The sequence below is a fragment of the Dipodomys merriami genome, unplaced genomic scaffold (assembly GCF_024711535.1).
Source record: "Dipodomys merriami isolate MVZ:Mamm:240054 unplaced genomic scaffold, mDipMer1.0.p SCAF_5, whole genome shotgun sequence".
NCBI classification, from domain to species: Eukaryota; Metazoa; Chordata; class Mammalia; order Rodentia; family Heteromyidae; genus Dipodomys; species Dipodomys merriami.
Window position 1 is genome coordinate 27,233,316 of NW_027206068.1, and position 25,351 is coordinate 27,258,666.

At 39.6% G+C, this 25,351-nt stretch overlaps 1 protein-coding gene across 1 annotated transcript; it reads right to left on the reverse strand.

The window, feature by feature from the left end:
• Positions 1 to 23: 23 nt before the first annotated feature.
• Rint1 (RAD50 interactor 1) lies at positions 24 to 23,989 on the reverse strand. Its single transcript, XM_069996254.1, has 15 exons — positions 23,864 to 23,989; positions 23,490 to 23,535; positions 21,414 to 21,598; positions 18,444 to 18,685; positions 15,829 to 16,002; positions 15,576 to 15,725; positions 14,894 to 15,050; positions 11,676 to 11,786; positions 11,369 to 11,594; positions 10,482 to 10,619; positions 7,379 to 7,578; positions 2,972 to 3,186; positions 1,539 to 1,719; positions 1,344 to 1,462; positions 24 to 235 (listed from the first exon to the last, which is right to left on the reverse strand). Exons 1-15 carry the CDS (start codon positions 23,903 to 23,905, stop codon positions 40 to 42), a joined length of 2,382 nt encoding a protein of 793 aa, XP_069852355.1. The 5' UTR covers positions 23,906 to 23,989; the 3' UTR covers positions 24 to 39.
• Positions 23,990 to 25,351: the final 1,362 nt, after the last annotated feature.

A 25,351-nucleotide genomic window follows, 5' to 3' on the forward strand; every position in this document is an offset into this window, starting at 1 on the left:
AAAAAAAAAACACAGCAATCAAATACTTTTCTAAAGGTCTCATTGTTTTCCAGTGTTAGGCCAGTGTGTCCTCAAGTTAAGTAGAATCTCAACATCTTGTTGAGCAAGTTTGTAAATTCCAACTTCATTCAATGCTGCTGTGGCAGGAGGCTGCCCCGAAGCTGACTGCAGTACATCTTTCAGGAGTAGTGCAGAACCAATGTTTAAATTCAAAACAATACAGGCTTCTTTTACACTGTTAGGGAAAAAGAAAAAGAGAAAAGAGTTATCTATTATCCATAATATCCGAATTATGAACAACTTCATTTTGAGAAACTAAATAGCTTCCTTGCATTGCTAGACACATGTCCTCTGTACAAACTGTTTCTGAATTTATTATTTGGCTTTTTAAATATATAGAGAACCACCCATCTGCATAAAGTTTATAGTCCAACTATAAGTAAAGGATCATTAGTTTCAATATATTATGACTTCAAATAAGTAGCTATGACTTTAGATAGATTAGGATATAGGAAGAGAGAAAGGATAAAATGAAAAGCAGTAGAAAGATATAATACTAAGGAAAACTCAAAAATAGTGGACAGTCAAATCTTATGCAGCAGAAGTTTTCAAGGAATATTTCAGAATCACACAACCCTGTACAGGAAGTACATATTAAATCAACAAATCCTGAAAATATTCCTTGCAATGATTCTCGTATACATTTGTGTTTGTGTGTGTATGTGTTGGTACTGGGGTTTGAACTCAAGAGTCTTGAGTTCTCCACATTTTATCTCATGGCTGGCACTCTACAGATTGAGCCACAGCTCCACTTCTGGCTTTTTGCTGGTGAATTGGAGGTAAGTCTCTCAGACCTTTCTGCCCAGGTCAGCTTCAAACCACAATCCTCAAATTCCAGCTTCTTGGGTAGAAGACTATGAATCACCAACATTTGGCTTTTCGTATACATTTATAATTACAATGAATAAGAAAGTTAATTTCCTTGTACCCTGGCCTATTATTAGATAATAAATATGTCTCTGATCTCTTATATTTATCCAATATGAAAGAGCTGCACTTATTTTTATTTTCTATTTATCCTCCTAATAATAAGCAAACAGGACCATTAAGCCAAAAGCCAGGAAATAAAGCCCACTAGATAATTTATAACAAGTTTGATTAACTTTCTAAGGTCACTGATGAGTCATGTATATTATTTTGGTTTACCCACTGTGCTCTGCGTATATAATAGACCCATAGTGAACTTTAAAATTTTAATCAAATCATCTACTGTACATCAATAGAGCTGTTATGAAGGAGTCAACTTCCTCTAATCAAAATTAATTGTTAAATATAAAGCTTACTGCTTAAAATAATTTTCTGGTCTCTTGCAATAGTGGGAAAACAAAGGAAAAAGATTCCGAGTCATATCAAACTGCAACTGGGCTGCTCCTCCTTCATTGAAGTGATTAGCCAGGATTATCTGAAAAAAAAAAGAATAATTCATATAATAGCTGCCTTTATTGCCACGCCCCCTAAATACAGGCTGCCAACCTTACTTCTTGATAGATGTACACATCCAGTTTCTCCACAAGCATTTGCCAGAAAGTTTTAAATAAGGAGAAACAAAGCTGCTGCTCCAGTTGAAGCAGACGGTCTCGTAGTGTGAGCAAGAATGGGCAGGCCGAACTAGAGAGGGACATCACTGCCTGTTCCGACTGAGATGGCAAGGATAGCCATCTGTGAAGACAAAAACATTCATGTTTACTATAGAGGCTGTATCACTTTAAACATTCTTTAAATTTAGGCAAGCGTACTCTTCTGTGCTGGAGAATTTTGAATAAGAAAAAAAAAAGTGTGGCCAGGAGCTGATGGCTCACGACTGTAATTCTAGCTATTCTGGAGGCTGAGATCTAAGGATCATGGTTTGATGCCAGCCTGGGCAGGAAAGTCCATGATACTCTTATCTCCAACTAACTATCAGAAAGCCAGAAGTGGTGCTGTGGCTCAAAATGGTAGAGTGCTAGCCATGAGCAAAGAGCTCATGAACAGCACCCAGGATCTGAGTTCAAGCCCCATGAACACCACAACAAAAATCCAATATTAAAAACTCTCAGAAAGTAAACTTATATTTTAGTTCTAAAATACATACTCTACTCAATGAGGATGATAAATAGCTCAAAGACCCCCTAAACTAAATAAAATTTATTGTTATAAAAGTTAAAATGTAAAGCCGGGCGCTGGTGGCTCACGCCTGTAATCCTAGCTACTCAGGAGTCTGAGATCTGAGGATCGCGGTTCAAAGCCAGGCCGGGCAGGAAAGACCGTGAGACTCCTATCTCCAATAAACCACCAGAAAACCGGAAGTGGCGCTGTAGCTCAAGTGGTAGAGCGCTTGCCTTGAGCTGAAGAGCTGAAGGACAGTGCTCAGGCCCAGAGTTCAAGCCCCACAACCGACAAAAAAAAAAAAAAAAAAAAACAAAACAAAACAAAAAAAAAGTTAAAATGTATTTTTGACAGTTAAGACTTAAGCTAATATTATGCTCTGAATTCTCAGCAAAAGCAACAGGGAATAATAACACCTCCCCACTGATTATAGAACTCTGTAGAGGGACCATGACAGAAGAAATTGCCTGCTGTCAGAGTGTTCGGGTTCTGACAGACATAACAGGTGTCCTCAGAGAAGAACCAGCATAGTGGAATAAATAATACAGTGCAAACATACACAGGATACTTCCTGAAGGAGCCCCTTGCTTTGCAAAATCAGTCACTGGTTGGGTTAGTCAATCCCAAATCATATTTAGATATGTAAAAACAGCTGCAGATCCATTGGGTTTAATCCCTAGCACTGAGTGGGAGGCAAGGGCACAAAGTTTGGAGAGCAAAAGGCCAGACGCTGAACTATGTAGACACATTGGAAATTTGACAGCATGTGCTATCTTTCAAATTTCACTAAACTAGTGTTAAGAGGTGACTTATACAGAGGACATACCTTTCTTTCTTGTACAATTTTGCCATATCTTTAACTTCTCTAAAAACACAGTCAACTTGACGGGTCAACATATCATGCTTCAAACGCTCTAAAAGGTTAATCATGTCATCAAAGACAGAACTCTCCATAGAGGCTAGTTGTCCCAATTGTAGTTTACTGAGGGTATTATTCTCTGCTAGAACTTCCAATGCTGCCTGCTGAAGCTGCAGAAAGAACTAAAAGCAAAAACACTTCTTTGACATCTTGAAACAGAATATATATGTACCATACAGTTCAAAAATAAGTATTCCATTCCAGGGTTTTAATATTTTTCAGAGTTGTGCATCCATGACAAGTTTAGAACATTTTCATTACTTCTTGCCACCCAAATTCCTCACCTTTATTCCTCTCCCAGTTCTCTCTCTGGTTCCACATCCCTAGGCAATCATCAATCTACTTATTTCATCTCTAGACTTGACTCTCCTGGACATTTCAAGTCAATGAAATCATATAATGTTTGGCTCTTGGTGACTTCCTTCACTTAGTATCTACTCAAAATTGGGTTTCTGTCACCTACAACTAAAGAACTCTAATTCTGAATGACTGGATAGTTCAGGTTTGCTGATAACTAATAGTTATCAGTAGACTGAAGTAAATAAAAGGTGAACTCTTTTTCTAGTTATATAATTGTGTAATACAAGGCCTTTAATGAGTTTTTATTTAAAGAATTTGCAAATTGAAGAATTGCAAAGATGATTCAAGGACTTTTGATGTTAAGAAAGAATTAGCACCATGAAAACCATGTACTAGGACATTTTTAAAGGTCAACTCTGAAATTGTCATAGTTTTCTGTTGACATAAAGCCCAGTTAATACAGCATTAGATATTAAGGTTTGTACAGGTAGAGATTATGGATTATTCATCTTTATTAACACTAATCACAGCACCAAGCAACTTAGCTAATGATGTTCCACAAATTTCATTGAAGCTAAAATCTGTCTGGGAATGAATCTTTTATTAGATCAACTGGCATAAGAATCAAGAATGACAATTTTATATATTGAAAAAGCTCAGCAGTAAATGGAGCAGTGTGGGAGCTGAAAGAATAAAATACTCAAATTAGAAACACAATACAAAAGTACAAAATGAATGAGTGCAGATTAATTGACTTAATAATGATAAATTCATTCATAATTCTACTATGAAATTATTTTCTTTTTTTTTCTTGCTCAGTAGAATAATATACACACAGATTTTAGCTGATACCTTTATCAAAAAACACTTAAAACTAGGTGCTGGTGGCTTATTCCTGTAATCCTATCTACTCAAGAGGCTGAGATCTGAGGATCTCAGTTCAAAGCCGCCCCAGGGAGGAAAGACCATGAGACTTTTATCTCCAAATAACTACTAGAAAACCAGAAGTGGTGTTGTGGCTCAAAGTGGTAGAGTCTTGGGCAAAAGAGCTCAGGGACAGTGCCTAGGCCCAGAGTTTAAGCCCCACAACTGACAATAAACAATAACAAACCACTGAAAGTACTTATTGAGTCTCACAGAGCATCCAGATATGAATAAACTATGTGTTTTATCAAGATTTTATCTTGTCTGTTATTAGTATATTTACTTCTATTTCCTGCTTGCTTTGGCTTATTTGCCTGTTTTTGGAATGAGGACTGTCTTGTTTTTTTCATTCACAGTAAACTAGGTATAGTGAGAAATATATTTTCCTGTATATGCATTAGTAGTCACAAAATAAACCAGGTACTGGTGGCTCATACCTGTAATCCTAGCTACTCAGAAGGCTGAGATCTGAGGGTCTCAGTTTGAAGCCATCCCAGGAAAGAAAGTCTGTGAGACTCTTACCTCCAATTAACTGCCAAAACAAAATAAAAAGCTAGAAGTAGAGCTGTGGCTCAAGTGGTAGAATACTAGCCTTGAGCAAAAAAGGTCAGGGACAGTGCCTAGGCCTTGAGTTAAAGCCCCAGGACCAGCACAAAATAAGGAAGTAAAGGAAGGAAGCAAAGGAAGGAAGGAAGGAAGGAAGGAAGGAAGGAAGGAAGGAAGGAAGGCAGGAAGGAAGGTAGGCAGGAAGGAAGGTAGGCAGGATGGACAGACGGACGAAAAGGAGGGAAGAAAGAAATAATAAATGTTAAGAATATAATTTTTGTCTTAATTCATAATTGAAATATAATCTTATTTCTAAACATCCTTCCTATTCCAGGCATGATTATTTTAAAATGTCCATACTTAGATGTATTTACTTCATTTCTTATTTTTAATTTTATTTTATTGCATTAAGATGTGGTATTTGACATCTTTAATTAAAATTGGTTGTTTTATTGTTTTACTTTCCTACTTTCATTCATGATGCAATTATATAATTTACACTTGTATTGTCATAGTCATTTTCCTCTTTATTCAGCAAAGTAATTTTCACTGTATATTTTGCCATCTTCTCACCATCTCAGTTCTCTGTTAGTATTTTTTGTCATGAAATCTGTCTGGTAAAACACATAATAAACCCAGGCATATTTTTACTGTTGTTGGTCTTGGGGCTTAAATTCTGCCTGGACACTGTCCCTGAGTTCTTTTTGCTCAAGGCTAGTACTCTACCACTTTGAGCCACAGTGCCACTTATTTTCTGGTGGTCAATAGGAGATAAGAGTCTCATGGACTTTCCTGCCTGGGCTGGCTTTGAACCATGATCTCAGCCTCCTGAGTAGCTAGGATTACAGGTGTAAGCCATTAGCACTCGTTCCAAACAGATTTTTGTGTCTTTACAGATAATCATACAACAGTGATTCCCAAGTTGAGGGCACTCTATCAAAGAAGGCAGGTCTGGAAGGTGCTCTGTATCTAAAATATCTAAAGAAATTAATCTATGTTGAGGCTATAAAGGCTAAATAGATTTCTTCACTTTTGACTGAAGTACATACTGGAAAATTGATTACCAAGTTCTGATTGCCGTATCTTCCTTGGTTTAATAAAAAATGTTTGTCTCTGCAGTAAAATTTTAATCCATGTTAAAAAGGGACATGATTATATATATATATATATATATATATATATATATATATATATATATATATATAATTTATTTATTGCTGCATGAAGTTTTGAACTCAGGACCTTATGCTTACTAGGCAAGCATACTATTTCACCTCAAGTAACCAGCCTTTTATATTTTAGTATAAAAGTATGCAATCCTGTCCTGGATTACAATTCTTTTACATTATAGCCAATTGGCAAGACCCTATCATTTGCTTTGTTTTTTTAAGTTCTTTTAAAACTAGCTACTCAGGAAGCTGAGATCTGAGACGGGAGGGAGGTTCATAGCCAGCCCAGGCAGACAAATCTGTGAGACTACAAATGCCCAGCAATAGAGATGTGGCTCAAATAGTAGAGTACAGCTGTGAGCAAAAAAGCCAAGTAGAATGTGCAAGACTGAGTTCAAACCCCAGTGCCAGCAAAAAAAAAGAAAATGAAGGTAGGAGCAGGCACCAGGGCTGTTAGCTCAGTGTTTCACCACCGAGCCAGGCACAAATAATCCCTACCCACAAATAATGTTTTACTGTATGAAATTATTAAAATGTTAAGAATGTTTCTTTATAATTCTCAAAAATATGTCCTATCTGAAGTCATGTCAAGAAGTATAAAATGTTATTTTACTTTCCTCAAAGTCTTAGATTTTTAAAAATTAATTAATTTATTTCAGTAAACCAGATTAGGTAAACAAGTCTGCCTCCACCTCAAAAAAAGATCTGGAGTTTACTGATTTTTTTTTTGGGGGGGGGGTCCGGTCGTGGGGCTTGAACTGGGACGCTGTCCCTCAGCTCTTCAGCTCAAGGCTAGCTCTCTACCACTTGAGCCACAGTGCCACTTCCGGCTTTTTTCTTTTTGCTTATGTGGTGCTGAGGAATCGAACCCAGGGCCTCATGCATGCAAGGCAAGCGCTCTACCACTGAGCCACCTTCCCAGCTCCCTTATTGATTTTTTTTATATCATTGTTAAATGATTATTTCTCTGTGATGTCAATTACTAATACTTCCTGTATATAGTACAAAGACAAAAAAGGCTCACTCTATAAACAACTATTCACAAAGGGTTTTACCCTTTCCTCTTTTTTGTTGAACTAGGGACTAAACCCAGGAACTTGTTCACTGCAACCAAGCACTGACCTACATTCCTAGTTCTCTGATGATTAAGCCCATTAAAAGACCAAGATTAACTATTTGAGATTTGATTTAGAAAAACCGTATGCTTTAATCACATCTTATAAGTTTGATATCATTGTCATTCATATATATAAAAATATATATGAATATATATATATATATATCATCTATCACTTGCAATAGAGTCAACATTTCAAAAGGCTAGAATAGTTTAAACAACTAATATATTACTTAATATAAAAGCTTATGAACTCACCACATTGTCAGCCCAGTCTGCTAGCACTGTTGAGATATAGTTCACAGCATTAAGAATTGCACAGTATCGAAAGCCCAGGGAAGCTCTAGTCTCTTCTTTCATCACCTGTGTCAATCGGATTCTAAAATCATCTACTAAGTCCTTCTGTAACTCTAGAAACTGCAGCTTTCGGGAAGCTGTGGGTAAATTTTTATATCTGTCTGTGAAGAAAATTAATAAAACAGATGAAGGTTTGGGTAGCATCCATGATACAGTTAAAATTTTTTTCCTGACTATTCTGCTACCTTTATCAAAAAAAATGACTAAGTTTAAGTCTATTTCTAAACCCAAATTTAATTATATGCAGTGTACATATTTGTTAAGATTCACTTTCTTTAGGAAGCAAATGGCATTTGGGGGAGGGGGGGCGCGGGGTCCGGTTGTAGGGCCTGAACTCTGGGCCTGGGCGCTGTCCCTCAGCTCTTCAGCCCAAGGCTAGCGCTCTACTACTTGAGCCACAGTGCCACTTCCAGCTTTTTTCTTTTTGCTTATGTGGTGCTGAGGAATCGAACCCAGGGCCTCAGGCATGCAAGGCAAGCGCTCTACCACTGAGCCATCTTCCCAGCCCGCAAATGGCATTTTTTAAAAAGGAAAGAGAAAATCAGATTAAATAAGTTACATAAGAACTAATATCTAAATTAATATCTAAAACATTTTTCTCAGGGGAAAAATGTTGCAGAGAAAAATATGTAATAGAAAATGGGTAATGGAGCCAGGCACTGGTGGCTCACACCTGTAACCCTAGCTATTCAGGAGGCTATCTGAGGATTGCGGTTCAAAGCCAGCCTGGGCAGGAAAGTCCATGAGACTTTTTTGTCAGTCATGGGGCCTGAACTCTGGGCCTGGGCACTGTCCCTCAGCATTTCAGCTCAAGGTGAGCGCTCTACCACTTGAGCCACAGCGCCACTTCCGGTTTTCTAGTGGTTTATTGGAGATGAGTCTCATAGAAGTTCACAAGACTCCAATTCACCAATGGCTGGGCACTGAGCATATGCCTGTCACCCAAATGATGAACAGAAACACAAGAGTATTACAGAGTATTACAGGGGTTGGAGGCATGACTCAGTTGGTAGAGTGGTAGCCAATGAGCAAAAGTGGCAAGTACGTATCAAGTCCGAGTTCCAGTCTCACACCAAAAATAAATATGAGAGTATTGTAGTCTAGACCAGACCAGGCATAAAAGTAAAACCCTACTTTGACTATACCCAGTGCAAAAAAGAGCTAATTATATTGGCTTAAGTGGCAGAAAACCTGCTTAGCAAGCACAAGTCCTTTAATTTAAACCTCAAAAAAAATTTCCTTAATTTTTTTTTATTTTAGTGTTTTATTTCATAGTTTTACTTACTATTAAGAAAACAGAATTATTGGCCAAGTGGGCTGGAATGACCCTTCTCCAAGTTGTCCTACAGGTCTAAAACCATTGGGCTCAAGAAGGCCAAGGGGGATGTCAGTGTGGGCCCATGGCACCATAAGAACCTGCAGATCTGCAGTAGGGCAGTTCAGATGATACAAACGAGGGCCAGCAGCTGGCAAGCTTCCCTCTAACCAGAAAAACTTTGCATGACAAAAATTCCTATTATTACTCCTAGCATGCACAAAGCATTGGGACCAACTCTTAGTACCCATTAAAAAAAAATCCACCCATATATATGTTAAACCTAACAGATAAAATGATAGGTAGTATTAAAAAAAATAATGACTATTACAAAATATTTTTTGAAATAGCACTCCACATCATTTTTTGCTGTTCTAAAGGTAAACTAAGGAAAAAAATCTGCTATCTGCAGTACAAATTACATCCGTGTCTTAAAACAGGTGGAACTAAGCTGGGCGCTGGTGGCTCACGCCTGTAATCCTAGCTACTCAGGAGGCTGAGATCTGAGGATCGTGGTTCAAAGCCAGCCCGGGCAGGAGAGACCGTGAGACTCCTATCTCCAATAAACCACCAGAAAACCGGAAGTGGCGCTGTAGCTCAAGTGGTAGAGCGCTCGCCTTGAGCTGAAGAGCTGAGGGACAGCGCCCAGGCCCAGAGTTCAAGCCCCACGGCCGACCAAAACAAACAAACAAAAAAAAAAAAAACAGGTGGAACTATAGACAGGAAATGTCTAGATAGGCATCCAGAATTTTGAATTGTCTTCAGAGATGATTCTGAAAATTATTACTTTACTCTCTCCTGCGATTCTTGATAAATCAAGGTCAAGAGAATAATATTTGAAATTTCGGGTTGGGCTAAGCATGGTGGCATGTATCTATGGTCCCAGTAACTTGAGAGGCTGACACAGGGGGATCACTTGAGCCCAGGAGTTCAAGGCCAGTTTGGGAAACATAGAAAAATCCCTATCTCTTAAAAATAAAATATAAAATAATCAAAATTTAAGTTAATCACCATTTACTAAAGACACTTAAACTGAATGACAAGAGTTCCAGTAATAAATTACATTCCTAGATGAGCACTTGTGGCTCATGCTTATAAACCTAGTTACTTAGGAGGCTGATCTGAAGTCAGGGTTGGAAACCAGCTCTGGCTCTTATCTCCAAGTAACTAGCAAAAAGCCAGAAATGGAGGTGTGGCTCAAATAGTAGAGGGCCAGCTTTGAGGAAAAAAAGCCAAATAAGAGCACAAGGTCTTGAGTTCAAACCCCAGTACCCACATTTTAAAAAAAACTAAAAAAGTTATATTGTTCTAGATTATTAATAAAATAAAAGCTCAATCTGAAGATTAAAACCACTATATGTTATTTTTTTGAACTCAATATTTCTAAAAGTGTCTTTGTTTTAGAAATATTGAGTTCAAAAAAAAGACTTATACTTAAAAGATATATACTCACCAGTTATTTTTATTTTTTATTTTTTTGGGGGGTCTGGTCGTGGGGCCTGAACTCTGGGCCTGGGCGCTGTCCCTCAGCTCTTCAGCTCAAAGCTAGCACTCTACCACTTGAGCCACAGCGCCACTTTCAGCTTTTTTCTTTTTGCTTATGTGGTGCTGAGGAATCGAATCCAGGGCCTCAGGCATGCAAGGCAAGCGCTCTACCACTGAGCCACCTTCCCAGCCCCGTATACTCACCAGTTATAACCAAGAGTAGAGTCATAAAAGTTTCTGCACAGTCTGGAACTTTCATTTCATCCACATCAGTGATATCCTTATATTGTGATACCCATGCAGCTTCTGATGAAAGCATTGAGTCCATTTTTTGAAGAGCAACTAACATATACATATATAAAACATATATTAAAAAAGGATTATGTCACTTGAGTAATTATAGTCATTCCAATCCATAATTTATTTTAGGAATGATGACTCCCTGCCCCCTCCCCGCACCAGTCCTGGGGCTTGAACTCAGGCCTGGGCACTGTCCCTGAGCCTCTTTGTGCTGAAGGCTAGCACTCTACCACTTGAGCCACAGCACCACTTCTGGCCTTTTCTGAGTTTATTGGAGATGAAAGTCTCACAGACTTTCCTGCCCAGGCTAGCTTTGAACCACAATCCTCAGATCTCAGCCTCCTGAGTAGCTAGGATTTCAGGTGTGAAGTCACTGGTGCCCAGCTGAATGATGACTTTTCTATACAAAACAAACCCACAATCTCTCACTAGTTGTACTGTATTTAAAATAATCTATTTGGGAAGTTAATTAACAAGATACTATATTCTCCCTCACCCAAATCTTCAAAATAGTTATACTGATAAGCAAGATACATCTCAAGAAATTATACCAAGAGCACAAAATAGTACATGGTAAAATCTCTTAACTTCAATATTCCAATCTAGAAATATACAGGAAGTAATTCCAGGAAAAATTGAAGTCAGGAAAAGAAAAGAAAAGAAAATTATCTTTGAAGGCGACTCAATAAAACTTCAATTCCTACCCAGAACTGATCAAAAGAGATCAGAAAAGGATTTTTAAAAACCCATATATATGGACATCTCTACCATATGGCCACAAGAATACTTACATTTTCTCTCCACAGTCAACCATCTTTGAAAACAGGTTTCCTCTGATAAAATATGCATACAACTAGCAAAAGTGCCAGGATAGCCATGAACACTGTGTAGTTCCCTTTCAAATAAGAGCACTTCATCCACCAAATGACAAAAGAGATTGTCATCATAGAGTAGACAAGGGATATCAGAAGCTAACTTCTCAAGAACGAGCATCATAAGGCCTCGAGAAAACTCAAGCTAGAAGAAAATACATAAACATAAGATAAATTTTCAGGCACATGTACAATTATAAAATTGAAACACACAAGACTCTCTTACCCTTGCATTTACTGCAGAGCCTACTTTGTCCAATATTGGTTGAATCTTCTCATCCAGAAAGTGAGTATGGTTTCCAATCCACATAAGAACCTGAGCCAAGTACCATTCAGGCTAAGGAAGAAAGTAAAATGTTTGAATTCCTTATTTTAATTAGGTTATAGTTAAATGCCTTTAATTATAAACACACAACACTAAAAGTTGGCTGTAAGAGCACCATTTCTACTCTAAATTCTCATGAAGACTTATTTATCATATGTTTGCCAATGTACCCCAACAAATTCCACCAATGTGGATTAGTCAATAAATTCATAAAATTTAAATGCCATATTGGTGCTTAGGAGATCACTCAGTCTTAAGAGTACTTATCTACCATGCACAAAGCTTGGGTTCAACATCTAGCATCTATTTACTAAATGGTAAATCCTATTGTGTGTGAAATATTAGAAATACAAAAATGAAAGGAGGCTTTAACCTCGGGGTGACACAATTTAGGTTTGATAACAGTACAAGGTCCACTGGGACCACACTTCAAAAAGAGTTAATATAACTCACAATTTCCTTCTGTCAAATATTCATTGCCTCTGTACAACTTTAGGCTTATTGTTTCGTCTCACCTACACCTACTAAGTGACTCTTCTATACACGAATCCCCCATCCAAAATAGAACACCCATAAAGTGCAAACAAATTTATTGTCACTCTGCTCTTTCCATGCAAACAGAATTACCTATCCTTTGATTTCTTTAAAATTCTATAATGCCTGTAGTTCATTTGTATAAAACCCATAATGCCTGATATGATTTGGCACTTAGCAATCCAAAATATTTACTGAACCCCTACTACATGCATAACATCAATTGTAAAAAAACTCAAGGATAGGCAAGGTAGGGCTGGGAAGTTGGCTCAGTGGTAGAGCACTTGCCTTGCATACCCGAGGCCCTGGGTTCGATTCCTCAGCACCACATAAGAAAAAAGCCAGAAGTGGCGCTGTGGCTCAAGTGGTAGAGTGCTAGCCTTGAGCTGCAGAGCTGAGGGACAGTACTCAAGCCCAGAGTTCAGGCCCCACGACCGGACCCAAAAAAAAAAAAGGATAGGCAAGGTAGTAGCTGCCTCCTTGTCATTTCCAAGACTAAGATTTGACCTGATTTTTAGCCAAATTAAAAATCTCAACAGGGGCTGGGAAGGTGGCTCCGTGGTAGAGCACTTGCCTTGCATGCTCGAGGTCCTGGGTTCGATTCTTCAGCACCACATAAGCAAAAAAAAAAGCCAGAAGTGCTGCTGTGGTTCAAGTGGTAGAGCACTAGCCTTGAGCTGAAGAGCTGAGGGACAGCGCCCAGGCCCAGAGTTCAGGCCCATGACCGAACCCCCCCCAAAAAAAAATCTCAACAATATGCCAGTCTATATTGGTATGGTCCCTCATTTAAAATGTTGGTGACACAATGGAATTTTACACAGCCATTAGAAAGAATATTATGTCATTTTCAGGGAAATGGATAGACCTAAACAAATCATGTTAAGTGAGGTAAGCCAAGTTCAGAGAGACAAATGGTTCATGTTTTTGCTCATATGAGGAAGCTAGACCTAAAATACACAGGGACATGATAAATTATACAGGACTCTCTAGGCATTCACAGTGAGACCAAAGGATACTCTTATGAGAGGAACACAAAAGTGCAATGTCTTTGTGCATCTGATCATATAAAATATCAAAATGAACTCCAGGAAATGGAAACAAGAGGTTTATTCTTTGTTGCTGTTTTAGTTTTCTTTCTGTCTTGTTTGTTCATTTATCTGTCTTGGGGAGGGTAACGGAGGGTACAGAAATGGAGGGACAAAGGGTAAACAAATGCAGTAGTGGTACTCACTAAACACTATTTTGAAAATGAACTATAAAATTGTGGGTGAAGATGGGAGGGAAAAACTGGGAGGAAACGAGGGAAGGGGTGACATTGTCCAAAAAAGAAATGTACTCTACCTGATTTATGTAATTGTAACCCCTTTGTATATCACCTTTTTTTTTTTTTTTAACTTTTATTTATTTTGTTAGTCATGGGCTTGAACTCAGAGCCTGGGTGCTATTCCTGAGTTTTTCTGTTCAAGGCCAGCACTCTACCACTCTGAGCCACAGCTCCACTTCCAGTTTTCTGGTGGTTAATTGGAGATAAGAGTCTCACAGGGGCTGGGAAGGTAGCTCAGTGGTAGAGTGCTTGCCTTGCATGCATGAGGCCCTGGGTTCCATTCCTCAGCACCACATAAAGCAAAAAAAGTCAGATGTGGTGCTATGGCTCTAGTGGTAGAGTGCTAGCGTTGAGCTGAAGAGCTGAGGGACAGTTTTCAGGCCCACAGTTCAGGCTCCACAACTGACCAAAAAAAAAAAAAAAGTCTCACAGACATTGCTGCCCTGGCTGGTTTTGAACTGTGGTCCTCAGATCTCAGCCTCCTGAGTAGCTAGGATTATAGGCATGGGCTCCCAGCTTGTACATCACCTTTATAATAAAAATAAAAAATATTTTTAAAATGTTGGTGATAATTTCCTCAAGACTGTTCACATATTTAGGCACTGGTGGCTCTCACTTATAATCCTAGCGACTCAGAAGGCTGAGATCTGAGGACTACAGTTTAAAGCCAGCCTGGGCAGAAGAGTCTATAAGTCTCTAATCAACTGCCAAAAACAAAAAAAGCTAGAGTGGAGCTGTGGCTCAAATGGTAGAGTGACTTGGGTGAAAAAGCTAAGAGACAGCACCCAGGCCCTGAATTTAAGCTCCAAAAGCAGCACCAAACAACAATAACAAAAATACCTATTTATATAATTTATCCCCCTATTCCCTCTTGCCAGTTATAAATCATTTTAGCATTAGCACCTTTATTCAGAAGCTAATACTCTATATTTTGGAATTCAACTTCTCTTTTCAATATATTTATAAGACAGAGGAGCAATTTGTAAAATGAAACATATTGGAAACCAGTCTAACAGCACAAAGGGCACATCAAAGATAAACTTGAGAAACTGGCTAGATGATTTGTCAAAGGTAAGCATTCTTTCAATATAATAACACAAGTCCCCAGTTAAGTCTATAAAGGGCTGTGGCAAAATACAAATTTAGCTCTGAGCTAAATTCAAGTTCAAGGCCAGCCTGGGCTACATCATGAATTCAAGGCTAGCCTCGACCCTGTCAAGAAATAAAAATAAAAATCAAGGGTAAGAGTTGGCAAACACACCTTGCTTATAACATTAGTTTGCCGGTTGCCTCTGAAGTGATATCTGAACCTCTTCTGAAGAGGAGTCAGCATAATCTGGATGGGTAGGATGATAGAAGGGGATAAGGGAAGAGAGTATTTTTCTGGGAGTTGTTTTGGCTCAGTAAGTAATTCATCTCTGACATAGTCAAGTCAAGGAAAAAGAATCAAAAGTGTGTGTGTGTGTGTGTACATATAGATAGATAGATGTACACTGTATATATACACACACAGAATTTTTTCTAATAAGTCTATCCATACTAAGTATGGATTATAACACATATAACATGTAATCTTTTCATTAAATATGAATCCAGTAAAAAATGCACAAAAATGTCGTTAATCTCTTTCCTAAAATAACAGAAGATAAATGCAAGAAATCATTTGGTTAAATTAATACTTTGTTACTAAGGCTTTCTCCCAGGTGTTTTATGCTCTATTGACCTGTATGTGATGCCATACTTGGTTAGCTGCATGTCTCAAAACAGTGCAGGTGGCCCTCCCTCCTACCCACAATTCACTTTACAAGAGCACACTCCCCCACTCTGTGGTCATTTACACATACAGTCCAACCCAAGAGTCTCATTTGAAAACTTTTTATTCCCTAGCCACAAATCTAGGATAGGAAGAAGAAATTTTTATGTTTCCCTTCCAAAAAGGATACGAGGTTTGTAGCTTCAGCAGCTGACAAAACAATGTCTCCAGGTTACTGTACATCTCGGGGGCACTAGCAGGTCGATTGAAGCCAACAGTTTGTGATTGGGGGGGTACAGTGAATGGCCAGTGAAGCTGTGCTAAAACTTCCTCAAAATCACTGCAACAGGAAAGAAAGGCATAGGTTTCAGTACTATGTTATCAAATGAACACTAACTAGCTGCGTGAAAGCAATAAACATGAAAGATGGGTGAACTCCCTACCTTGTAAGCTTGTCCTTTAGAATTTTGTGCCAGAATTTAACTGTGGCTCTCACAAACCCAAGAAGATGAGTGCAGGATGATTCTTTAAGCTTGATGTCAAGTTCTGTCATAGCCATCAGGGTAGAAGCGGCCTCAGGCACATTGTTGGTCATTAAATATTGCTGAATGTTATCACTGCAAACAAAGCAAACTAACTTAAGGATAATTTCTTCAGAAGTTCAGGGACTGTTTTCCTTTCACCTTGTGAAAGACTTCAGAGCCTACAGTCCTCTAATTCTTAGCATCTTTCTAAGAGCAGTGGTCCATACTTAGGATGCCTTCCTCTCTACCTACTCCATTCTTCTACTCCCAATAGAACAGAACTCACTTCTGCTAGGCTTTCATTTAGAGAAGTCCTCTATGTCTTTTTTTTCCTTTTTTCTTTTTTTTCATGGGGTTTGAACTCAAGGCCTGGGCACTGTCCCTGAGCTCCTTTGCTCAAAGTTAGTGCTCTACCACAGCTTCATTTTCAGTTTTGTCGTGGTAAATTGAAGATAAGAGTCTCACAGACTTTCCTGCCCAGTCTAGCTTTGAACTTTGATCTCAGATCTCAGCCTCCTGAGTAGCTAGGATTATAGGCATAAGCCACCAGTGCTAGGCTCTTTTTCTTTTTAAAATATTCATATTTTTATTATCTTTAAGTACTTGTACAAAGGATTTACCATTTAGAAAATCAGTTTATAAGTACATCACAGTGTTGGATGACCAAGCAGGATAATCTTCAGTTTCACCTACTGTTCCAGCAGAACATGATTCTACTTCAAAGAATATATTCCAAGTTAAGCACTATATTAAAATAAAGACTACTGTTGAATAAATGCATAGTTATTATCATGCACCAGTGGCTCACACCTGTAATTATAGCTACTCAGAAAGCTGAGATCCTTGCCAGGCACTGGTGGCTCACACTTGTAATCCTAGCTACTCAGGAAGCTGAGATGTGAGGATCACAGTTCAAAGCCAGCCAGGGCAGAAAAGTCTGTGAGACTCTTATCTCCAATAAAGCACCAGAAAGCAGAAGTGGTGCTGAGGCTCAAAGTGGCAGAGTACTAGCCTTGAGCAAAAAGGGCTCAGGGACAAGCCTAGGCCCTGAGTTTAAGTCCACAACTGACAAAAAGAAAGGAAAGAAAAGGAAAGAAAAACAAAAAGGAAAGAAAGAAGGAAAGAAAAGAAAGAGAAGGAAGGAAGGAAGGAAGGAGCAAGCAAGCTGAGATCCAAGGATCAAGGTTCAAAGCCAGCCCAGGCAGAAAAGTCCACAAAACTTTCACCTCCAGTTAACCAGCAAAAAGCCAGAAATGGAGCTGTGGTTCAAGTAGTAGAGCAACAGCCTTGAACAAAAAAGCTAACAGTGAGCCAGGTGAGGGTGACTCATGCCTGTAATCCTAGCTACTCAGGAGGCTGAGACCTGAGCATAGCAGTTCAAAGCCAAACTGAGCAGGCAAGTCCGTGAGACTCTTACCTCCAATAAACCACTCAGAAAACAGGAAGTGGTGCTGTGGCTCAAGTGATAGAGCGCTAGCCTTGAGCTGAAGAGCAGAGGGACAGTGCCCAGGCCCAGAGTTCAAGCCCCATGACCAATCAAAAAAAAAAAAAAAAGGGGGGGGGGAGCATTAAAAGGAAACTTGGAGGAGAAATGTCAGAAGCCCAAAAGTAAGCTGGAAATAGAAATACATAAAACCTAAGGAAAATAACATTTTTTTTTTCTTTAATGCCAGTCCTGGAGCTTAAACTCAAGAGCCTGCATGCTTTACTATGCTAAATTATACTGACTCATGCTTTGTTTTAACTCCTACTATGGAACTGATAGCAACCACTAGGGGAATATTCATCCAAGAGTCATATATATATATATATATATATATATATATATATATATATATATATATATATATATACACACACACACACACATAAAAGTAGGTACCTAAAATTATGGTGTTACTTATGATTCCAGAAAGTGACTAAGCTTTTTTTTTTTTGCCTGTCCTGGGGCTTCAACTCAGGGTTTAGATGCTGAAACCACACAATCTGATGGCTTCAAACTCTGATCCTCAGATCTCAGCTGCCTGGGTAGCTAGGATTATAGATATGTGCCACCAGCACCTAGCTACTGTGCAGTCCTTATTTGATAATTTCCACTAAACACCAAACTCTAGACAGCAATATACTTCATTAAGGGACATTCTCTTAAAAAAAAAAAAAAAAAAAGACAATCTCTTAGACATGAAGTAGAAATACCTATGCCAAAAGAAGACCTATACCAAACTGAAGGTGTGTTTTATTCATTCCACATTATAAATAATAGTTTTTAACCCTGAGTACAGAACAAAACGCTAAGGCTTAAAATTTTAAGTTACTTCGATTACTTTCTTTTAAATGCAAATCAAGCTCCCTGAAAAGTTTATACTCATTCACAATAGGGAAAAGAATCATTATCATAATGCTATTTTCATTACAACTGGTAAAATTATTATAATCTTCAATTAACTCAATTATATAATGGCACACATACACACTCCCTAAGACACAGCCGCAGAAGAAAATAATAATTACAAGAATAAAGAGGCCCATTTTACCTTAGTTCTTCAACTTGTGAAATCCATTTAAGGTAAGCAAGATGCCGTTCAATCTCTTCAATCTGGTTAATCATGACCCCAAGATCATCCATCCAGGGCTGTGCAGTCAGCAAATGACTATTAATAGACCTGAAAAGATGTGTTTCTTGCTCCAGATACTGATTAAGAAATTGTTTTGATTCTTCTGCATTTTTTAAGGCACTTTGAATTCTTTTAGGAATTTCTGATGAAATTGTAAGTACCTAAACGTACCAGAAAAAAAAGCAGCAATTAGAAAATATTCCCATAAGCTTTTTTATTAGTTCATTACTTTCCACATACACATTTCAAAGGAATAGGTTTGATATCCTCATCCTGTGCTACTTAAGCCCAAATGTACAATGCTATATATACAGAAGCATAGATAGATAGATAGATAGATAGATAGATAGATAGATAGATAGATAGATAGATAGATAGATAGAATAGAGAGAGAGAAGTGCTTACTGCCTACAGTCAGTGGCTCATGCCTATAATCCTAGCCACTCCAGGGGCTAGCCAGCCTGAGCATACCAACACAGGGATTATTATCTCCAATTAACCAGCAAACTGGAACTAGAGGTATGGTTCAAACGATAGAGGTCCAGTTTTGAATGGAAAAAGCTAAGGGAAGCTCAGGAACAGTGCCCAAACTGAGTTTAAGCCCCAAAACTTGTGCACACACATGAAAAAAAGAGTAAATGACAAATTAGAAATTAGAACCAGATAACAAAAACATTTTGAAAATATATTTAATTTTACTTCCATTATTTTTGTACTTTTGAGACAAAGTTTCACTATGTACCCAGGCTTGCCTAGAACTTACTATGCCCAGCTCAAAGATCAATTTGTGTGTGTGTTGTGAGTATACCCAGGACTTGGGGCTTCAACTCAGGGCCTGGGCTCTGTCCCTTAGTTTTTTTCACTCAAGATCAGCACTCTACCAGCTAGGCCACATTCTACTTCCAGCTTTTTTGGTGGTTATAAAGCTAGCCCACAATGCTTGATAAGAAATGTACTCATTATCTTGCCCATGTAATTGTAACTCCTCTGTATGGTATTTTCACAATTAAAAAAAAAAAAAAAAAAAAAAAGCTAGCCCAGGCTAGCATTGAACTGTGATCCTCAGATCTCAGAGTCTAAGTAGCTAGGATTCGAGGCATAAGCCACTGGCACCTGGCCAAGATCTTTTTTTTTTTTTTAATAAGAATCCTGACAGGGCTGGGAAGGTGGCTCAGTGGTAGAGCGCTTGCCTTGCATGCCTGAGGCCCTGGGTTCGATTCCTCAGCACCATATAAGCAAAAAGAAAAAAAAAAGCCGGAAGTGGCGCTGTGGCTCAAGTGGTAGAGTGCTAGCCTTGAGCTGAAGAGCTGAGGGACAGCGCCCAGGCCCAGAGTTCAGGCCCCACGACCAGACCCAAAAAAAAAAAAAAGAATCCTGACAGCCAAAGGAAAGAGCAAATTCCTACTAAGGAAACTGGACTATTACAAAAGCAAAGGATAAAATTCTAATAGTGAAGCAAGTTTACTGAGCTAGCACAGAAATGGCTTGGGGGTAAGGGATGCCTTAGTCTCTACTAAGTCAGGAGCTAAAAATGGTGACAGATAATTGGGAATACCAGGTAGAATTTCAATAGATTTATCCTAGATGGGCTCCACATTTTGTGTATGGGAAAGGACAGGACAGAATATACAGGTCAGGTGTTTTAGGGAGAATTTGGGAAGATAGCTGAAGGAGATGCAGCAAAAGGCTGCCAGGAGAGGCTGAAGGCAGACCACATACTGGATTGTGTGATATTCTCCACAAGGCTTTGCAGAAGTGGAAAAGGCTGACAGGGCCAGGCTAAACACCGAGCAAAGCAGTAGGGGAGGTGGAAAGATAGCAAGACATGAGGGCCAAGGTGAAGGGTGGGGATCTGAGAACACAGGACAACAGGAAATCTGGTGATAACATGCCCACATACCAGTTTGCTCAACCTAATTTAAGACTTACACAATATAAACCTTTTACCTTTGACAATAGACTAGTGCTACTATTGAGACCCATTTACTTTCTGGCTAAGATTTATTTTCACATTGTAAAAAGAAAAAAAACCAAAATACATAAACATATAAGGAAGTTAAATTGTCTTTCAACCAAACTCCCAAAAATAATCAATGTAATATTATAATTCCTTTTGTGTTTCCTTCTTGTGTTTATTTATAAAAAGCTGGAACTGGGCTGGGAAGTTGGCTCAGTGGTAGAGCGCTTGCCTCGCATGCCTGAGGCACTGGGTTCGATTCCTCAGCACCACATAAGCAAAAAGAAAAAAGCCGGAAGTGGCGCTGTGGCTCAAGTGGTAGAGCACTAGCCTTGAGCTGAAGAGCTGAGGGACAGTGCTCAGGCCCAGAGTTCAGGCCCCACAACCGGAAAATATATATATATATAAAAAAAAAAAAAAAAAAAGCTGGAACTATATTGTTTAATAGTGGCCAGTGGCTTTGTATATCATAAAATTATTTACTTACAGAAGCACTTTAGAAGTTATTATATGAAAAACTATATACGGCTGGGAAGGTGGCTCAGTGGTAGAGTGCTTGCCTTGCATGCATGAAGCCCTCAGTTTGATTCCTCAGTACCACCTAAGCAGAAAAAGCCAGAAGTGGCACTGTGGCTCAAGTGGTAGAGCGCTAGCCTTGAGATGAATAGCTGAGGGACGGAGCCCAGGCTCAGAGTTCAGGCCCCACAACCGACAAAAAAATCGAAACTATATAAATGCTGCTGTTATACTTTTAAAAAACAAACCAGTAGGAACTTTATCTTTTACATTTGTAAAATACATAGCACTGTTACATTTTAAATGATCAAACTATTTGTCATAATCTGTCTTTAAAATTCTACATATATAATACCAATTGCTCATATCTTAATAAATATACTATTGATAATATTTCAATGAGCTTTAACACTTACCTGTTCTTCTAACTGCATTTTACTTTCTGTCATTTGTTCTATGAGTTTATCAAGTTTCTTTAAAGATTTAATGTCACTTCCAACTTCCTTTTCTATGAACGCAGACACATAAGTACAAAGATTATCTTCATCTGTACCTTCACTGCCTTGTTGAATTCCAACACATGATGCAACATTTATGTCACCTAAAATTTAAAAAATGCCAAATACTATGAGGTTAGAAGAAATAGGAAATATATACAAGGCAGTTTATCTGCTTTTGAAAGTTATAGACCATGATAATGATAATTTGCCTTGTGAAGGTTAAAATGTGTTTGTGACTTTAACTAAGTATCACTTTTCCACAATACTATGAAATATGTGAAATTTATGTAATCACCTAATCTCAATAAAAAATTACTTTTTAAAAAAAGAAAAAAGTACGTACATGAGGGATAAAGTGGGGAACAAAACAGAGACTATGAGGAGCAATACCACCTTTCTTTAGAGTCGTCACTTGTAGAACTTGTCTCTTTACCAAAAATGCAGTTTTAAGAAAATAAAGATGAGGACATAATCAGCTTCATTACAAAACAACTGTTTCCCTCCAATTAAAATATTAATACATAAAACAATATATGCCTAACTGCAAAATGTAAATATCAGATATTGTCCCATTTTTATATAATGTTCTGGTATGTTTAGTACCAGGTATGTTCTTTCCTCTCTCCCTCAGAAAACAAATTTTCCTTTGTTTTATTTGACTCACAAGAATTAAGATTATTCACAGGCTGTGCAAACCAGGAGCATACTAGTATGTAAGAGAAGCAAAACACATAAGACTATTCTTCAACTTCCAAATGATAAATTATAACAATTGCCCTAGCCTACACTTAAAGGTTATGGTTGGAACCAAAATCCATGTTTCCTGGCTCTCAGGCCGATACTCTTGACTTTATTCTCCTTCACTTATGAACAGGATCAGTTCATCTGCCTGGAAACTTTATTAATATGTAATAGTATATGAGGTTGTTGTGTTTAGGACTCTGACTCTCTCTCTCTCTCTTTTCTCTCTCATATCTTGCTAAGTAACCCAGGCTGGTCTCAAGCTCAATCCTCCTGCCTCTTTCTACTTACTTACCTTTAATCCTATAATCCTAGTTATGCAAGAGGGTGAGATCTGAAACTTATCTCCAATCAGCCACCAAAAAACTGGAAGTGGAGCCCAGTAGCAGGAAAAAAAAATTACACTCTTTACATGCAATTACCAAACGCATCATTCTACATTTTTAATCAAATTTCATTCTTCAAAATGACACATTAGTAGCAGATTATCTCTCTCCTTTTCATTTTCTGTAAGAAGCACTCTTAATTGCAAACTAGTTGACTAAGCCACTGGTGGGACAAGGACAAAAATCCTTGATATGACTGTCTGCATTTATCATTTTACTTCAGATTACTAACCGATCAGTAGGCCTCAGACTTCCCAAGGCATCCAAATAGGGTAAAGGTGAAGGGTGAGGTTTAGCTGGAAGTGTCAAGAAAAGGAGCTGAATGTGGGAGCTGTGGACACATTGGAGCTTTCTTTCTGAAGTAACATTAAGGGCAAGCCTTACTCCCAACGGCCACATAACTAATATGAGCACCCTTTCTCTTACCACTACTACTGATCCTCAAGCCATAGAAGATCTATTTCTTGCTTTTCCCCTTCCTCTCCTAAAACAAATTAATCAAATTCATGTCAAAAGTCCGTGAGGAGCCTGGCGAGAAAAGAAGAAGAAAAAAAAAGAAAGAAATGGAAGCAGTGGCAATCATCCCTCACAGAGTGGTAATTCCTCCCAATTCCTAGGGCTTCATGGAGGCGACAGGCAGGTCCTGTCTGACGGGCCCCGTCCTGTCTGACGGGCAGAGCGTCAGTGCGAGTGCGGGGAAGCATGCTTTTGCAATTTCAGAAAGGTAAAGGCACGCGTATGGTAACAACCAATATTTACTACTATGTAAGTCTGCTACACAGACATCGGCAAAGATCTCTGTGGCAGACCCGGGAGGGTGCCCGGCTGGCAGACAGAGCTAGGGGGAGGATCCGAGCCGGCATACCTTTCTCCTCCAGGTTCTTCCGGTCGTCTCCCCTTTCCGAGCAGCACTGGAAGGAAAAGAGGCGCGGCAAACAAATTAAGACGGCGGGAGCGGTTGGACCGAAGGAGGACCTCGGCCGCGGCGGGAGGGGGGAGGTCCGCGGTGCCCGGGGGCCAGAGCTGTCAGGTGCGGGTCCGAAGGAGGCTCGCCAGCTCCGCGCCAACACTGACACCTCTGCCGGGAGTCGGGAGGGGCCTGGCCCGGCCACCGAGGCCACCTCCCCGGGGCCCCCGGGGCCACTCGGCTGGCCCTCCCTCCCCGGGTCGCGGGAAGCACCTTCACCGTCTTCCCAGGCCACCGTAACCCGTCCCCCCGGGTCGCCAGGGCCGCCTCACCAGGGCTGCGGGCGCCTCGCCAATCTCTCCCGCCTGGAGCATCGTGCATCCGCGCGAGTCCTCCGCCCCACCCCGCGCAGCCAGCGTGGCGGACCCGATCCCCCGCGGGCAGCCACAGGCTGCAGGGCTGCCGGATCGAGCGCCACCTCGACTTCCTCTGGTCGTCTCGGTGGTTCCGTTCTCTCGGCTCAGAGAGGCCGACCTGCTGAGACGCCGGCCTGCGCTGCGGCGGCCCCTGCTGGCAGGGGGTAGGAACAGCCGCTCAGACCGACCTTCCCCGCGCCTGGGAGAGTGGCTGGACCTCTATATAAAGCTCCTCTTGCTTCATTGGATCTCTTAATGATAGCACTTGAAGATATTCCTTCGACCACGCCATTATATTCTACCTTAATCTTATATATGTATATATGTATATGATTATATATGTTTCATAATATATCTATGGATATACATACACATGTATGTACATAGTAGATAATATCCAGATAGTGTGAGAATGTGAACAAGCTTACTGAGTAGGAAGCCTAGTTAGTAGTAAGGTTATTTGATACAGTTTAGATGGGAGATTTCCAAAGAATGTCAGCATCTACGTATTTCTTTTTTTGGGAGGGGGGGGGTGTCCGGTCGTGGGGCCTGAATTCGGCCTGGGCACTGTCCCTCAGGTCTTCAGCTCAAGGATAGCGCTCTACCACTTGAGCCACAACACCACTTCCGGCTTTTTTTCTGCTTATGTGGTGCTGAGGAATCGAACCCAGGGCCTCATGTATGCAAGGTAAGCGCTCTACCACTGAGCCACCTTCCCAGCCTACATCTACCTATTTCTTTGGGTTGCTTTTGTTTTGTTTTGTCGGTAGTACTGGGGTTTAAAGTTAGAGCCGCTTGCTCTACCACCTGAGCTACACCCCAGTCCTTTTTTGCTTTTAGTTATTTTTTTGAATAGGTTCTTTGAGTTTTTGCCCAGGCTGCCTTGGAATAAGATCATCCTATTCACACCTTTCATGTAGCTGGGATTACAGGCCTGATCCACTGAACTCAGTTTAGGTCTATAAGGCTGATCAGACTTCCTAGAGAAGACTTGCTGTTTCTTGCCTGGAGGGTCCAGATTTGATTGCATTCTTGCAATGGGAGCTAAATGGAAGAAGAGCACTTAGCATGGAGAATGCATGTTACCCAGGGAGCTCCTACTGCAGGGGTTGTCAAGGGAGGAGGAACCAATACTTAGCAACAAGGGGCAGGTAGAGGACCCAAGGAGTTGACAATACAAATAGAAACCAAAACAAAATAGAGGAGACAGAACCATTCTGTGAGGGAAAAAAAAATGTAAGGGTATGTATGCCCTTTTTATCCACTGTACTGCCTCTGTGTTATCTCACACACAGAACACAAAATGATATCCTGAGATATGTTGCTATTGCCAAAACTATTGCCAAAAAAAGGATACTATTTTAAAAGGAGCACCCGGAGAGAGACAAAAAAATATGACAGCAG

What these genes read in the sequence shown, in the direction of transcription:
- Rint1 (XM_069996254.1), bottom strand. Translation starts at nt 23,905, where the DNA reads ATGCTCCAGGCGGGAGAGATTGGCGAGGCGCCCGCAGCCCTG. An exon ending in GCGAGGCGCCCGCAGCCCTG is followed by an intron (nt 23,536 to 23,863) that starts GTGAGGCGGCCC and finishes TTTTCCTTCCAG; the next exon opens with TGCTGCTCGGAAAGGGGAGA. An exon ending in GTTGACTGTGGAGAGAAAAT is followed by an intron (nt 10,620 to 11,368) that starts GTAAGTATTCTT and finishes TGTATATGTTAG; the next exon opens with TTGCTCTTCAAAAAATGGAC.